The sequence below is a fragment of the Rhinolophus hipposideros genome (assembly GCF_964194185.1).
Source record: "Rhinolophus hipposideros genome assembly, chromosome: 9".
NCBI classification, from domain to species: Eukaryota; Metazoa; Chordata; class Mammalia; order Chiroptera; family Rhinolophidae; genus Rhinolophus; species Rhinolophus hipposideros.
In genome coordinates this window covers 55,370,178-55,388,607 of record NC_138055.1, presented here as the reverse complement: position 1 = coordinate 55,388,607, position 18,430 = coordinate 55,370,178, and the positions used below count along the sequence as shown (strand labels likewise).

General features: G+C 32.9%; 3 protein-coding genes and 1 pseudogene across 4 annotated transcripts; 1 reads left to right on the top strand and 3 right to left on the bottom strand.

Moving 5' to 3' along the window:
* Window positions 1-200: 200 nt before the first annotated feature.
* Window positions 201-1,136, bottom strand: LOC308502093 (olfactory receptor 6C2-like; the record flags this gene model as incomplete). Its single annotated transcript, XM_081059341.1, has 1 exon — window positions 201-1,136. One exon carries the CDS (start codon window positions 1,134-1,136, stop codon window positions 201-203), a length of 936 nt encoding a protein of 311 aa, XP_080915467.1.
* Window positions 1,137-6,441: 5,305 nt separating this feature from the next.
* LOC308502100 (rRNA-processing protein FCF1 homolog) lies at window positions 6,442-7,039 on the top strand (annotated as a pseudogene). The gene has a single exon. The product of its transcript is annotated as an rRNA-processing protein FCF1 homolog (transcript).
* Window positions 7,040-10,690: 3,651 nt separating this feature from the next.
* Window positions 10,691-11,653, bottom strand: LOC308502076 (olfactory receptor 6C2-like; the record flags this gene model as incomplete). Its single annotated transcript, XM_081059323.1, has 1 exon — window positions 10,691-11,653. One exon carries the CDS (start codon window positions 11,651-11,653, stop codon window positions 10,691-10,693), a length of 963 nt encoding a protein of 320 aa, XP_080915449.1.
* A 5,823-nt stretch (window positions 11,654-17,476) lies between these two features.
* LOC308501898 (olfactory receptor 6C68-like) lies at window positions 17,477-18,430 on the bottom strand (the record flags this gene model as incomplete). Its single annotated transcript, XM_081058976.1, has 1 exon — window positions 17,477-18,430. Exon 1 carries the CDS (start codon window positions 18,419-18,421, stop codon window positions 17,477-17,479), a length of 945 nt encoding a protein of 314 aa, XP_080915102.1. The 5' UTR covers window positions 18,422-18,430.

The following is an 18,430-nucleotide window of genomic DNA, read 5'->3' as shown; positions in this document are numbered from 1 at the left end:
TTTCCAAAAAGATTCTTTAATTGACGCGCAAAACTATGAGATATTATTTTGAAAAATGGAGATAGCTCAGTGGAAGCTAGGTTAAAGAAGTGTTGAGAAAAAATTAATGTAACTCAAGTATATATTGTTAAAAAACAAGATTATAAGCTTCAAAATTAAAATTTATTCTTGTTTTTGAAATGTTTGAAAAATATTTTCTTTTACTTAGTTGAGAGGAAGGCAATTCTTTTGATTGTGTCCTTGAAGGCTTTCTTAACTTGATTGTTTCTCAAGGTATAAATAAATGGGTTCAATGTAGGTGAAATAGAAGAAATGAGCAGTGAAACCACTTTATTAATGGTCACCTCTTCCTTTGCTGTAGGATTCATATATATGAAAATGCATGTGCCATAGGTGATGGCAACCACAATCATGTGGGAAGAACAGGTGGAAAAGGCCTTTTTCCTTTGCTGAACAGAAGGGAATCTAAAAATCGTCTTGAGGATGTAAGCATATGACAGAACTACACAAGCAAGAGTCATATTTAGGGTCAGCACAGCACAGATTATAACTGTCTGTTCCATGAACCATGTGTCAGAGCATGAGATTTTCACTAAGGGAAATGCATCACAGGCAAAATGATCAATCATGTTAGAGTCACAAAATATGAGATTTAAACCCAAGCTAAGTGGAGGGATTATTATACATAAACCAGCCATCCAACAACAGATGATGAGAGTCCTGCAGACCCTACTACTCATGATGGTCACATAATGAAGGGGTTTGCAGATGGCCACATAGCGGTCATAGGACATGGCAGCTAGCAGAAAAAATTCTGTTACTCCACAGAGGTCAGTAAAAAATACTTGGGTAATACAGGCATTGTAGGTAATGACTTTGTCACCTGTTGCTATGCTATACAAGTATCTGGGAATACAGGCAGACGTGAAAGAAATTTCCAAGAAGGAGAAATTTTTCAAGAAAAAGTACATAGGTGTTCTAAGGTGGGAATCCATAAAGGTGAGTGTGATGATGATCAGATTTCCAGTTATGCTCAGTGTATAGGTGAGAAACAGAAAGATAAAAATCAAAACCTGCAGCTGAGGGTCATCTGTCAGTCCCAGCAGAATGAATGTTGTTACTGTATCGTTTCTCATCACTGACTTCTGACTTCTCTCCAATCTGTATATGATATTCAAAGAAATTTTCTTATAGATTATTTTAAGTGTTCTAAAATTTGATGCATCCAAACTTTTATATTTCATTATATATACTGTTACACACATATATAAATATGTATATAGGTATATTCACATTTTATGTCTATCCTGTGCTTAGGATTTCCCCATGTGATTAAATAGATTGCTAAGGCGGTGAATTTTGTGGTAGCAATAATGTTTTGGCTTTCAAGAATTCTTCCCTATTCAGAAATAAATCACATAGTTTCATCTTTTTTTCATGTCTTTCCTTGACACTTTGGGTCTTTTAAAAAAACAGTGCTAATATAACAGGTACTATATAGACACTAGAACAACTTGAGGTCTTTGTTCAAAAAGAAAACTTTGTTTGTTGATGTGTTTTTAGGTTAAGTGTGCTTAATTCTTATGAACAACCTTAAGCACTATGGCCTGCCCCCCTGCTGCAGACTCCATCGTTTTTTTTCTGAGTATGTGCGTTAACTTTACTGACTATGTGTGTTATCTTTACTGCTGGCACAAGCGATGACTGTCTTCTCTTTCCTCCCATATCTTCCAGTCAATGAATTATTTTATCTTCATTGATGCTACATTAGTAAGGACTCAGATGTTTCTAATATATAATCAATATGCCAACTATTGATCCTTACTGACATCAATTAATAGAAAATATTTTCCCCTTGTGTATCTAGTTTATTTGTTTTATGAGAAGATTCATTTTATTGTTTAACTTATTGTGTTCTTTCTTTATTGAGGTTGGGCAGAATTATTGTGATTATTTACCCAGTTCACAAAAGCTTCCAATATAGAGGAAAATCATTAACTGAGGATCATGGGTTACTCAAAAGTCAGAATCCTTATAGGAAATTTAGTTCTCATTCAACAACTATCAAGTATTTATATCAAATTGAGATGTATATATATGTGTGTGTGTGTGTGTATATACATATATCTCCTACATATCAATTTGATATAAATACTTGATATTTGTTTTATACATATACATACTATATATATACTATATATAGTATCACATATATAGTATATATTTACATAAAATATATATAAATTGTAGTATAGCAATTTTAATAGTTTTTTCTTTCTTAAAATATGTATACTTTTTTTGTTTCTCTCTCTCTCTCTTGCTCTCTCTCTCTCTCTCTATATATATATATAATATTCTTTTGCACACCACCTACCTTTGTTTCATCTTTTCTCCTAACCTATCAGATGATATATGTATCTCTGTGAATTCTTACTCAGTCCTTGAAACTTTGAATGTTATTCAATTCTCAAACTGTTTTTTCCATGATATTACAACTTATGATAGAAGTTAATAAACAGGTTGACACTAAAGTGTATGCAACTAACTGATTTTTATTCTATCTTTCAAACAAATGTTCAAAATGAACATTAGAATCTGTAATGCAATACTGTCATTTTATGCTATTCTTGTTTTTGGTCAGAAGAGGAATGCAAGGGCATGCTTATATACTTCTATATAAACAAAGATGCTTTATTTTTAACTTGAGGTTGAATATATATCCATAGTTACCCTGAATATTTCTCACATTAAGATATAGATTTGTTTACATATCTTATACATAAAAACCTCCCAGACAATGCCATTTATCTGTACGAGGGAAATTCTAAAAAATGAATTTTATAGCTTAAACATACATATTAAAAATATATAAACTATCACTGAAACCTATTTTCTTTTCAGAGGAAAATATAATGTAGATCCTACAAGGGAATCGAAATCAAAGAGACAAAATTTATTGTACTTACTCTTCTGTTTGTAAATCACAGCTTCTGTTGGTTATTTAAAGCTAGCAATATTAAAACTAAAATGTTAAAAATGATATTTTTATAAAGGTATTTATGTCTTCACATTTACTGGCATGACTGGGAATGCATAGATCTCCTTTTGTTTTCCATCTCCAACAAACTGGACAAACTTACATATGATGAGCTTAGTGCTATTATAAGATTCCAAATATTTTTTTACTATCTCCATTATCGAAAAGAAAATAAATTACTCTGGGCTGAGAATTCTCTCCACTGGTAGAAGAGATAATATTTTAAATCATCAGGATTGAGAGAAATGATTTTACAATGTCAAATGTGACTTTTCTTTTTAATTTGCAGAAAATGCCACAAAGGGAAAAAAATAAATGGTCCTTGCGGACTTACAATCAGAAATTATTAATTACTTTTCTGAGTAACGAAGTTTTGCAAAAATGCTAGTAATGCAGGCTTCACTGGGGACTGTGTCCTTGGAGATAAGAGGATATTACAGTAGTATTTGACACAGGTCAGGAGGACAACTGTGTCATTTAAATTACATTGTTTTTGTTAAACTTACACATTTAGTGAGGCATTTGGAAGATTGTAATCCTTTATTACACGAATAAAATTCTGTAGTATGTTAATCTTTTATTATTGTTGAACAATTTAATCACAGAAGTGAAAGGAAAAGTTTATTTGATTATATAAGGCTAATGCTTACATTATAGATTTTATTGTTCCAGATTTTTCTTTCCTCAAATACACTGACTCTATTATTCACAAATGTATAAAAATGTGCAACCAACCATAGATTATAATTGTACAAAACGTATACTTTTATAGTTGCACAACAATATGAATGTACTAAATGCCACTGTATTTTACACTTAAAAATGGTCAAAGTAGTAAATTTTGTGTTATGTATTTCACCAGAATAAAAAACACACACTTTAAATACTTAAACATATCTTAATTTATTACATAAGATAAATTTGTTTTTTTCCAATGTCTTCTATTAATATTGTTGACTGTATGAGTATTTGGCAATTTCTAAAGCAGTGCCTGAATTAAATGTATGATGTCCTTTATTTTCCAACTTTATCAATTATTCTATCAAAAGTATTTTCATACAATTATTTTTAAATGTGTGAGAATAATTAGTAGACATGAAATTTCTAGATAAAATATTATTTTACTTCTAGAAAATTTGATTAATGCTATAAAAGCCATAAGATTAGTTTATATCAAACATTTGCCACCATAAGTAGGTTTTAGTGTACCTTATTTTTATTCCTATTCATACCTTGTTCTTTTAAATGTGTCATATATGTATTTTAAGATTATAGTAAATCTTTTTTTTTAAATTTATTGGGGTGACAATGTTAGTAAAATTACATAGATTTCAGGTGTACAATTCTGTATTACATCATCTATAAATACCATTGTGTGTTTACCACCCAGAGTCAGTTCTCCTTCCATCACCATATATTTGAAGTAAATCTTTAAAAGTGTTAATGCTGATTTTTGGCATATAGTTCATGGTTTCATACAGTCAAAACTATCAAATTCTTTTGCTTTTTGATTTTAACAGTATTATGGAGATATAATTAACATACAATAAAGTGCACATGTTTAGTATATAATTTGATAATTTTGATATATGTACACTCCCAAGAAAGTATCACTATAATCACAATAATAAATATATCCATCATTCTCCTAAGTTTCATTTTTAAGTCCCTGCTTTCCTGTACATCCCCCACTGCTGCCATTCACAGCCAACCACTCATCTGTTCTATCATTACCATTTTCAAGAATTTTATATGAATGGGAGCCCACAGTATATACTCATTTTTCATGTGGCTTATTTCAATCACATAATTTTTGAGATTTATCCATGTTATTATGTGTATCTATAATTCATTCCTTTTATTTCTGAGTAAAATCACATTGTGTGGATATGCCACAATTTACTTACTATTCACCTGCTGAAAGATATTTTGTCATTTCAATTTTAAGGCACTTACAAATAAATCTGCTATAAAAAATCACGCACAAATCTCTCTAATGACATTTCCTTAATTTCTATTGTGTAAATACCTAGGAGTGCAATGGCTGTGTTATATGGAAGGTATATATTTAACTTTTTAAGAAACTACCAAACAGTTTTCCATAGCAGTCATATGATTTACGTTCCCAGCAGCAGTACATGAGTGTTCTAATTGGTCCACCATCTTGGTGTGACTGATCAGTGTTTATACTTTTAGACATTCTAGCAGATGTATAGTTGTATCCCATTGTGATTTTAATTTTCATATACCTAATAGCTAATGATGTTGAACATCTTTTGGTATGTTCAGTGGCCATCTGTATCTTCCTTGGTGAAGTGTCTGCTTAAATCAATTGCCTATTCTTTAATTGGGCTGTGCATTTTCTTATTTTTGAATTTTGAGAGTTCTTTATACAACCTGGATATACATGCTTTATCAGAGAAGTAATTCACAAATATTTTCTCCCAGTTTGTGGCTTGTCTTATCCTCTTAATAGTGTCTTTTTAAGAGTAGAAACTCTTTTTTTCCAATTAAAAAAATTAAATCTTTTTTTTTTAAATTTTAAAGTTTATTGGGGGTGACAATTAAAGTTACATAGGTTTCAGGTGTACAATTCTGTAATACATCATCTATATATCACACTGTGTGTTCCCCACCCAGAGTCAGTTCTCCTTTCATCACCATGTATTTGACCCCATTTACCCTCATCTACCACCCTCTGCCCACCTTACCCTTTGGTAACCACTAAACTATTGTCTGAGTCTATGAGTTTTTGTTTTTTCATTTGTTTGTCTTGTTCCTTTGTTGCTTTTAGTTTTATATCCCACATATCAATGAAATCATATGGTTCTCGACTTTTTCTGTGTGACTTATTTCACTTAACATAATAATCTCAAGATCCATCCATGTTGTCACAGATGGCACTATTTCATCTTTTCTTATGGTCAAGTGGTATTCCATTGTGTATATATACCACATCTTCTTTATGCAATCATTTATTGAAGGACACTTTTGTTGTCTTGGCCACTGTAAATAAAGCTGCAATGAATATCAGAGCACATATATCTTTACGGATAAGTGTTTTCAGATTTTTGGGGTATATGCCCAGGAGAGGGATTGCTGGGTCATATGGTAATTCTATTCTTATTTTTTTGAGGCACCTCCACACTGCCTTCCATAGCAGAGCAACAATAATAAAAACAGCGTGGTATTGACAGAAAAACAGATGCACAGACCAACGGAATAGAATTGAAAACCCAGAAATAAACCCACCTAAATATGGACAGATAACTTTTGATGAAGCAGCCAAAAACATACAATGGAGAAAAGACAGCCTCTTCAATAAATGGTGCTGGCAGAATTGGAAAGCTACGTGCAAAAGAATGAAACTGGGATTCCGGAAGAAACAAGAGTGTGGCGTGAACATGGGGAAGCAAAAGAAAACAAGGAAGTATGCGACCATGAAGCAAATGCTTAGTCTCAGAGATCAGAGGCTTAAAGAAAAGGATACGTTAAAACCTAAAAAAAAAACAAAAGAAAGATCCCAGTGCACTCAAGGAAAGAGAAGTCCCCCAACACCCTTCCTGCTTATTCTTCCAGTATAACACACAGCTGGGCCCACCTTACCACATCCTGGTTGATACCAATTTTATCAACTTTTCCATTAAAGCCAAACTAGACTTAGTGCAGTCAATGATGGACTGTCTGTATGCCAAGTGTATCCCTTGTATAACTGACAGTGTAATGGCTGAAATTGAGAAACTGGGGCAAAAGTATCGAGTGGCTCTAAGGATTGCCAAAGATCCAAGATTTGAACGATTACCATGCACACACAAAGGAACCTATGCAGATGACTGCTTAGTACAGAGAGTAACTTGGCATAAGTGTTACATTGTGGCTACAGTTGACCGGGACCTTAAACGAAGAATCAGGAAAATCCCTGGAGTTCCCATCATGTACATTTCTAACCATAGGTACAACATTGAGCGGATGCCAGATGATTATGGAGCCCCTCGATTCTGATTCTTAAAAGACAAAATTCCTCTGCTTTCCTTCAACCAATTTTCTCTGTTGCCAGTTTATGAAACACGCTACAGCGTGAATTATTATTCCACTCACCCATTTGCTCTATTATGAGTTGAATATGGTTAAAGACACTCACTTTTTAAATGTTTTGAAAATGATATTTTTGTATCATTTTAAAATTTGTTGCATCTTTTTATAAATCCAATGACTGCTCACAAATTTGATGGTTGTTGTTTTATGTTGATTTACTCAACAAATATTTAGTAAGGTTTCAGTAGGCACTTAATAAGATACGGTCCTACCCTCAAGACACTTATATTATGGTGGGAAAGAGAAACATGCAGGTGAATAAATACAGTAAAATGACGTTAGGATAGAAGTAGGAGGGAGCAGACACATACAGGAGGAAAGAATGATTTCTTTCTACGTGGTTGGGATCAGGAGAGAGGAAAGGCTAGAGGTAGTCATGTTTGAGTTAATCTTTTCTTTTAATTTTATTAAATTTATTGGGGTGATAATGGTTAATAAAATCACATAGGTTTCAAATGTATAGTTCTATGATAAATCATCTCTGAGTTAATCTTTAAAAATAAATAGGTGCTTGCCCAATAAAGAAAATGAGGCACAACTGCCAGAAGATTTTTATAACTGGAACATAGGGGAAAGGGGTTTGTACCCACATCTGAGACACCAGAGGTAAGAGGTGGGAGGAAGGGGCCATTATATAACATACTAGAAGGTTTGGACATGATCTTGAGATCAGTAGGAAGTTGTTAAAATTTCAATTAGGGTACATAACATGATCAGATTAGATAGTTTAAATGATCACAGGGTAGTATAGGAATAGACAAATAGATCATTGAAACAACAGAAAGTCCATAAACAGATCTATATGGCAGTTTGGTATATTTTAAAGGTTTAATTTCAAATGTGTGGAAAAAGAAAGTGGTTTTAGAAGGCCAAATAGTGTGGGCTCATTCTACTAGGTTTAGAATCCTGATTTTACCAGTTAATGTCAATGAATTGGACAAACTACATAACCATTTGGTATTTTCCTCATTTCCACCTTAAAATGTTTTGTTTAATCCTGAAAACAACCCCAATAAAATGGGATTAAATTGAATAGTACCTGACACAAATGTTGTTCAATAAGTGTTAGTAATTATTATAATGGCAATTAGCTATCCATTTTGAAAAAAACTTTTAGATTCCTACTTCATATCCTTCATGAGAATATATTTCAAGTGTAATAAAGATCTAAATTTTTTTTTTTAAGCTATGAAAGTATTAGGGAAGAAAGACACGAAAAATGTGTATAACCTTTGGGTAGAATTCTTAAATAACATGAAGAATATCAAAGCCATAAAAGAAAAGATTGATAAGTGTGAATATGTTAAAATTCTAGATTTCTGTGCAAAGCAACTCCTCCAATTATTGAGAAGTGACTGACCAGAAGATTTTCCAAGGGTGTGAGGAAATGGTTAGTCATGTAGTGCTGCCAAGTGCAAATAGGTATAACTATTTTAGAAAGCAGTTTGTCAAGATCCATTAAAATAAACATTGCAAATATCCCTTGAGCTCAATTCTATTTTTTGGTTATTTTACCACATAGGTGATTTCCTTTAAAATACATAATCAGTATCATATAAATGCTAATAAGTGTGATACAAATGTATAAAGAAACGTTCACACCTGTACAAGGAAGCACATAGAAGAATGTTTACTGCACCACAGTTACTAATAGAAAAAAATTTAGAAGAATGTAAAAGTTTGTCAAAAAGGTCTTTGTTATGTCTATACTGTGAAATGTCACGAACATTTAAAAAGAATGGGGTAGATTTAAAAATTGGCAAAGGCCTTGGATAGACAATTCTCTGAAGATATACAAATGACCAACAAGCACATGAAAAGATGCTCAATATCACTAATTGGGGAAAAGCAAATCAAAACCACAATGAAATGCCACTTCACACCTATTTAGGATGACTACTGTTAAGAATAAATACATAATGAGTGTTGACAAGGATGTGGAGAAATTAGAACTGTTGTTCTGTATTTTGATTGTTGGGATGGTTACTCGGATATATTGATTTGTCCAAATGCATTGAAATGTATACAAAATGGGTGCATTTTATTGTATGTAAATTGTATCTTAGTGAATTAAAAGATAGAAAAGGCAAAAAAAAAAGAATGAAACTGGACTGCTATCTGTCACTGTGTACCAAAATTAACTCAAAATGGATCAAAGACCTAAGCATAAGATTTGTTCCATTAATTTTTTAAGATAATGAATATATTTATGGATGAATTGTCCTTTGATTTCTTCTGAGTATAGCTTTCTTTTTTAATGCTCTATATGAATGGTTATGAAGTATCTCTCTCACTGCATATCTATTTCTTAACTTCTAAAGAGTTATGTTTGGATTCGCTATCTAATTCTTTATACCTAAATTAGTAGTAGATTTTGAAAGATAGAATTTAGACTGCAAATGCTGTCTTTTAGATAGGCAGAGGAACATAATAACAATCCCCTCACCCCCTTATCCATAGCTCACAACTCAAGAAGAGACAGAAACAGTTCTTAGAGAAAACTGTTGTCTTTTCACAATAATGGGTTATTATTTCCCGTAAGTCATACTTTAAAAATTTTGACTTTATGCTATTCTGTCAGTTTCATGTACTTTCACCACTTGGATCCTGACACTTCATCTCCCATCTCCATATGTACATTTAAACCCAAGCCCCTGTAACCCATAATCCTGCAATTTGCCCCTCTCCATCCTCTATTCTTCGCTTTCCTGGCAATCCATGGGTCATAGATGGGATTATTTATTTTCATTTCTGATAAATCTATCACTGATATCTTGTGATTGCCCACATTTTAACCTTTTCTTTTAGCTATATATTCAAAATAATATTTGTGCAATTTTATCCAGCATATTTTTTTGTTTTTTAATGTATTTCCCTAGGGTATTATAAATGCTGTTAGCTTTCCTCTCAATTGTTTTTTGCATTGTCATATCATGTCTGCATTCATCCTAGTTAGTATTTTATCATAAAATTTCAATTTTTACTTGAATTTTTGTAGTATTTAATGCACATGTGAGTACAGTAATCAATAGTGGTATGCTACCAGTTTATGAGGGACTAAAGAATAGTTTTTATTATATTATAAAATTTAACTATATGGGGTTATATTTATAAATAAATAAATTTATGAGAAATATAGTTTCATTTTTTTTTTTACTGGGACAAATGTTTTACAAGAAGTGGAATAAAAACCAAAGAAAAGAAATAAGTTGATTCAAGTGCAATGTAAGCAAATCTACAGAGGAGCTGAGAAATATAACGTAACTGAAAAATAATTATTGGAAGGTAAAGAAAATTGTAAGCTTCAACAGAAAGGTTTAGCAGCCATTCATCTTTGAGTTTTTATTATTTATTTATTTATTTTAATTTATTAGTTTCAGGTGTACAAGACAAGGTAATACTTAGACGTTCATCATTTATATCCCTCACACTGTGAACCCCCTTCCCCCCCATCCACTATCCCTCCGACCTCGCACTGAGCCATCACATTATATATATAAAATTATAGTTGGCATTCATTATTTGATTTTAACTTTATTTGTTGACTGCTATTTTATTTTACTTTCTTAAGAATGATGCAATTCTTTTGATGGAGTTGTTGAAGGCTTTCTTTACTTGCTTATTTCTCAGCGTATAAATAAATGGATTTAACATAGGTGAAATGGAAGAAATGAGCAGTGAAACCACTTTATTAACAGTCACCTCTTCCTTTGCTGTAGGATTCATATAGATGAACATGCATGCTCCATAGGTGATGGAAACCACAATCATGTGGGAAGAACAGGTGGAAAAGGCCTTTATTCTTTGCTGGGCAGATGGAAATCCTAAAATTGTCTTGATAATGTAAGTATAGGATAGAACTACACACATGAATGTCAAAATGAAGGTCAGCACAGCACAGGTTAAAACAGTTTGTTCCATGAACCATGTGTCTGAACATGATATTTTCATGAGGGGAGAAGCATCACAGAGGAAATGATCAATGACATTCAAATCGCAGAATTTCAGATTTAGCCCTAGACTAAGTGGGGAGATTATAACCAACAATCCAGCCAACCAACAGCAAAAAATAAGTCTCCTGCAGATTTTGCTGTTCATGATGGTCACGTAATGAAGGGGTTTGCAGATGGCCACATAGCGGTCATAGGACATGGCGGCTAGCAGAAAAAATTCTGTTACTGCAAAGAGATCAGTAAAAAACACTTGGATTACACAAGCATTATAGGTAATAACCTTGTCACCTGTTGCTATGTTATACAAGTATCTGGGAATACAGGCAGTTGTGAATGAGACCTCTAAGAAGGAGAAATTTTGTAAAAAAAAGTACATGGGTGTTTTAAGGTGGGGATCCACAAAGGTGAGTGTGATGATAGTCAGGTTTCCAGTTACACTCAGCATGTAAGTGAGAAATAGAAAGATAAAAATCAGAACTTGCAATTCCGGGTCATCTGTCAGTCCCAGCAGAATGAATGTTGTTACTGTATAGTTTTTCATCACTGATGACTTCTGTCCAATCTGCATGCCCAGTAATTCAGAGATTATTATATAGACCACATTATCTGTATAAAATAATTCAATCAGCTCTATTAACCTTCACTATATTTTTATCTTATATTTTAATTAGCTTTTTTTTAAATTAAATTTATTGGGGTGACAATTGTTAGTAAATTTACATAGATTTCAGGTGTACAATTCTGTATTACATTGTCTATAAATCCCATTGTGTGTTCACCACCCAGAGTCAGTTCTCACCATATATTTGATCCCCTTTACCCTCATCACCCTAATTAGCTTTTAACCTTCGTTTTATTTTCATATATTTTGAATCACATTAAGGATGTAATAGATTTATCTGCTAGTGTCGTATGATTTTTTGCGTAGCATAAATGTCATTTGGCTCCCCCAAATTCTTCCCTATTCAGAAGTAAAAAAAAAAAAAAATCACGATTCAAGTCATGTTTTTGTTAACAATTTGGTCCTTATCGAAATGCTGACACACAGTATATAATCTGGACTCACTCTAAAGGATCTTAACCAGAACTTGGAGTGTCTGCTGTTGCCCTATAATAAGATTTTTTCTTTTTCTTTCTTTTTGTAAGTGTATTTTCTCCTATGAACAATACTAAATCTACATAACAGACCGCATATAAGTATCCCTTCCTTGACTGCCTTCCACATTCTCTATTAACATGCAAACTGTTAGGCAGAATACAGAATTTTAAATACTATTTTCTTGTGTTTAATTTATGAAATGCTTTGATAAATTAACTTAAAAATTACACACATGATTTTCTATGTTATCTCTTTGCCTGTTTTGATTCCTTGGAACTAGTAGTTCCTCTTCACTTCTGACTACACATTTTCTCACTGTTTTCTCCACAATTTGTACAATTTTATATGACACCTATCACTTAATGAATCCTAAATTCCTGTTTCTAGTAATGGATTGCTTCTGACTTACATTTTGAATTGATTACCAAACATACCTACTTATATATTGAACCTCTTACCAAATGTATCTGCTTGCACAAATCACATACATGTTCAATTCAATGTGCTTCAAGCAGAAGTCATGGTCTTCCACATGGTATGTCACCCCCCACCCGTCTTTTCATGTGTGCTAAGAGGTTCCATCTGTTAACCATGCATTCTGTCCCAGCTACATATTATAGTAAGTACTTCTCTTGTATAGTTTGTCTCATTCTCCAACTCAACCGAGTAAACCTAACCATCATTGATTTTCAGGTGAAACATCACTTCCCCTAGGAAGTTTCCTGCAATTCTGATGACTTCTTAGCTTACACGCCCACTCCTGTGCTCCCATAACAAGCAAAACTTTTCACAATGTGAGCGTTTAGCCACAGAATATGTTTGGATCCTGTTTTTCTCACTGTGACAGCAATGACAACTAACACATTTCCACATACATTGTCAATGTCTAAAACTATTTTCTGAATAAATTTACATATCCCAAATTTACCAAGCACACACAGACAAAACTATTTCTTCATGTTTGGAATTAAGTTCATATTGCTCTGATACTGATATGCTTTTTAAATTTTCTATATCTCTGACTCTATTACTAGAACATTTTGTGATTTTTTTGCTTTTTTTTAAAGAAAGAGCTATTTTTATCAATTAAGTCACATTGTGAAGGGATCTTCATAATTGTGACAAAAGTTATAACTGCTTTCTCTTTCATGGTTTTTCAAAACAGCAATTGTATTTTTATTGATAGTGTGTTTTCATACTCACTGTCATCCATTAATGCAATGTTAAATCCAGAGATTATGGGTTTTTGATGCTGATTTTATGTAAAAAGCAGCTGCACAGTAATTTTTTCACACAGCAAGAATTAATTACTACAGTGGGGGCTTAAATATTTTCAGTTTTCAGTGTTTCAATGCTTGTAATCCGGCATCAACAAATGAAAAACATTCCCTTTGAAACAGCAATTTATTTGTTTGTAAGTAGTTTCTCTTCATTGTTTTTAACTGTATTTTATTCATACTGAGGTAGGAGAAGAGCCAAACCTTACGATTTGCCCAGTTCATACTGTTAAACCCACAGGGTGGCAGTTACCAATCCAGGGAATAAGTGCTGACCTAGGCTCATGGTTTGCCTGAAAACTAGAACCGTCCTATGGAATTCTGGAATATATTCAATATATGTATTAGATTAAATTCAAAAGTAGTGGAGAATGCCTACCTACTATTCTGTCATCCTTTCTCCTTGCCTTTTAGGCTACACATGAATCACTATGTAAGTTTAGTCAGCTCAGCATGTTATGGACATTATTCAATGCTCAAACATTTTTTCTTCTAAGATATTACACAGTATTATTATAGCCAGAATTCAATAAACTAATTGACAGTGACATGTAACCAACTGACTTTTGTTTATTTTTTAAAAAATATTTGAGGAGGCAGAGATTTCTGAGAGATGTTACTGCAGCCATTCTTTTGGAATGATGAAAAGAGAAACACACACACACACACACACACAGACACAAACACACACACAAGATGCTTTTATTTTACAATTTGAGGTCAATGTATAACTGATGTCATTTCCATATATTAGGATTATTATATTATTTACATATCCACCTTTTTACTATTAAGACATGTTTTTGAAGACATTATAAAATATATGTTGTAACTTGTATATCTGATTTTAATATGGGAAGATAAAATCTTTTTTTCTCAGAGAAAAGCATGGCCAAAGTTTCACAAAGAGAAATACTACTAATGTTGCAAAATACTTACTTTTCTGTCAGTCAATCATAACTTCCTTAAGCTGTTTTAAAACAGTAACTTTTAAAGGCACATAGTTGAAAATAGTAGGTTTGATGAAAATTTCCACGTGAACTTCTCTTCACTTTTGCTCATGCATTCATGTTCACACTCACAGTTTCTATGAACACACAGAAAGCTCTCTGAGATTGCTGTCTAACAAATTGGTTTGATTTTCTCATGAAAGGCTTGAGAAATATTTTCTTGTATATTTTAACATTAAATGGGGAAAAAAACCATCCTAAGGGCAGTAGAATGCCAGAAACTTTCTTCTCTATTGAAAGAGTTGGTATTTCAGTATCTCTGGACAGGGACAGAGATTTGAACAGTACCAACCTTGATTTTTTTGATAAGTTTTCTCTACCTGCAAATAAATGAATAAACCACAGGTCCTTGGTGGTTTACACTGAAAAGTCACTAGTGTCTTTGGAGTAATTTTTTTTGGCACAGCGAAGTAATGAAAGCTGCTTTGGCTCCAGGTCCTTGGAGACAAGACGACAACAAGTATCAGGTTATTTATTTCACTTTCTTATTTTTCTCAGTAGCTTTATTGAAGGAAAATCAACATGCAATAAAATGCACATATTTAAAGTGTACAATTTGATAACTTTGGACATGTGTACATTCCTGTGAAAACATTAACGCAATAAAAAAAGTGAACATGTCCATCAACCCCAAAGTGTTCTTGGGCATCTTTGTAATCCCTTCTGCCCTCCTCTTTCTGCACTTCTCCATTCCTAAGGCAACCAGTGATAATTTGTCTGTCACTGTAGATTAGTTTGTTTTCTTGTAGAAGTTTAAGTAATACAACAATGCAAGTTTTTTTTTCTCTCCCTCTGGTTTCTATCAACGAGCCCAGGTTTAAGATATCCTTCTTCTTATGTGTGTCAGTAGTTCATTCCTTTATACTTCTGAGTTGTATTCCAATATTGATGGACCTATGAGGTCTTTCCAGGACTATTACAAATAAAACTGCTATGGATAGTTGTATACTAGGTTTGTTTGGAAATATGCTTTCATTTCTCTTGGGTAAATACCTTGGAATGAAGTGGAAGAGTTGGCTAGTTTATAGGTTAGGTGTATGCATAGCTTTTAAAGAGTCTTCCAAACTGTTTTCTAACATGCCTTTAGTATTTTACATTCCAATTATCAATGCATGAGACTTGCAGTAGCTCAACATCAGTGCTAACACTTAGCATGACCAATCTTTAATTTTAGCCATTTGAGTAGATATAGAGTGATATCTCCTTGTTGTTTTACTTTATAATTCTCTAATGCCTTATGATGTTGTGCATCTTTTTATATTCTTATTTGACATTTGCATAGGTCGGGTGTGGTATCTGTGTAGACATTTTACCCATTTTTAAATTGGTAAACTGCTTTTCCTATTGTTGAGGTGTAAGAGGCTTTTTTTTTTAAATGCCACTTTCCTCAATTTATTTATTTATTTATTTATTTATTTATTTATTTATTTATTTATTTTTAATTTATTAGTTTCAGGTGTACAAGACAAGGTAATACTTAGACGTTCATCATTTATATCCCTCACACTGTGAACACCCCTCCCCCCATCCACTATCCCTCCGACCTCGCACTGAGCCATCACATTATATATATAAAATTATAGTTGGCATTCATTAATGTTTAGCTTCTGGTGTACAGTGCCATGATCAGGCATACACAGTATCCCTGAGGTGGTCTCCCAAATAGGACGCATGTCCAACGGATACCCAACAAAATCTTTACAACATTATTGAATACGTTCCCCAAATTAATTTTCAAAAACCCTGAGGCCATATTGTGGTTACCAGCTGCTTCCTAATCCCTTCACCTTTCCCCTTATCCCCCCCACCCCGCCCATCTAACAACTCTCGGTTTTTTTCTTTTTGTACCCCAAACTGTTTCTGATTAGATCATTCACTTATTCTTTTCTTTAGATTCCGCATATAAGTGAGATCATATGGTACTTGTCTTTCTCTTTCTGACTTATTTCACTTAACATAATGTTCTCTAGATCCATCCATGTTGTTGCAAATGATAAGATTTCTTTCTTCTTTATGGCTGCGTAATACTCCATTGTATAAATGTACCACAGCTTCTTAATTCAGTCATCTACTGATGGGCATTTCGGTTGTTTCCATATCTTGGCTATTTTGTAAAGTGCTGCAATAAACATAGGAGTGCATACAGATTTTTGAATTGGGGTTTTGGATTTCTTCGGGTAGATGCCTAGGAGTGGAGTTACTGGATCATAGGGTAGTTCCATTTTCAGATTCCTGAGATACCTTCATACTGTTGATCTAAATAGAATTTGGTTGTTCACAGGAAACATATGTTACACTATATGAACGTTTTAAACTTATTGAGATTTGTTTTATGTTTCAGCATACGGACTGTCTCGTTGAATGTTTAAGGAGCCTTTGAAAAAAATGTTTAATCTTTTGTTCTTTGGTGTATTGTTCTTTAAATATCCTTAATATTATTTTAGATCATTTCATTTACTTTTTAATGAATTAAATATATAATTATTGTACTTGAATTTATATTAAATTGTAATTTTGTTGATTCATAGAAGCTTCTTATTTATTTATGGTATTTAGCCTTTCATGTTAACTGTGTCATAAAACTATTCTTTTAGTTATATTCCTTTTTTAATGATTGTGTTTACATTTTTAATTTTGCTATAGACATTTTAAAATTTGTTTGTTAAATCTGTCAATTTTTTCATGGAGGAAGAATTTTGTATTGCTTAATAATGACTTCCACACCAATATTAGAAAATTATCTGGGAAAATCATCTGAAAAGAAGGAAAGTAGTGACTTAATCATGGTACGTTCTGGTTTAAGGATTAAAAGTGACATTTTGTCTATCAATAAACACTATGCAATACTTAGTTCTTCATTAAATTAATTGAAGGGAATATTAATTAAATGGCTATGAGGTCAACAGCCTGATTACACTATAGGCTAAGGAATTAAAATATTGGTTATCAGCTTTATGGAAAACATTAAGTAGATGTGCACCTTTTGAGCTGGTCTATCAACTTAGCTACATTTTACTTTTTATGAGAAATGCAATTTTTTTGAGTGAGTCACTAAAACCTTGTTTGACTTGCTTATTCCTCAGAGTGTATATAAAAGGATTCAGCATTGGTGATATGGAGGAAACAAGCACTGACACACCTTTATTAATGTTTGCCTCTTCTTTTGCAGATGGTTTGATATAGATGAAGATGCAGCTGCCATAGGCGATAGAAACCACGATGATGTGGGAAGAACAGGTAGAAAAAGCTTTTTTCCTTTGTTGAACAGAAGGGAATTTTAAAATGGTCCTGATGATATAAATATAGGAGAGAAGTACACATATAAAAGTGATGATGAAGGTCATTACAGCACAGGCTATAACCATCTGCTCAATCAACCATGTGTCTGAGCATGAGATCTTCAGCATAGGTGAGGCATCACATGCAAAATGATCAATGATGTTAGAATCACAGAATTCCAGACGAAAACCTAAGCTAAGTGGTGGTAGGATAATCATAAGTGCTGTCATCCAACAGCAGGTAATCATTGTTTGGCATACTTTGTTGCTCATGATCATCATATAATGCAAGGGTTTGCAGATGGCCACATAGCGATCATAAGACATAATAGCCAAAAGGAAAAATTCAGTTACTGCAAAGAAATCTGTAAAAAATAGTTGAATGAAACATGCATTATAGGTAATTGTTCTGTCTCCACTTGATATACTGTATAGGAATCTTGGAATACAGGCAGTTGTAAATGAGATTTCTAAGAAGGAGAAATTTTGGAGGAAAAAATACATGGGAGTTTTAAGCTTGGGATCCACCAAAGTTAGGGTAATGATGATCAGATTTCCAGTTACACTCAAAATGTAGGTGATAAATAGAAAAATAAAAAGTAAGACCTGCAGCTGAGGATCTTCTGTCAGTCCCAGAAGGATGAATGCTGTTATTGCTGTGTGGTTTCTCATTATTGACTT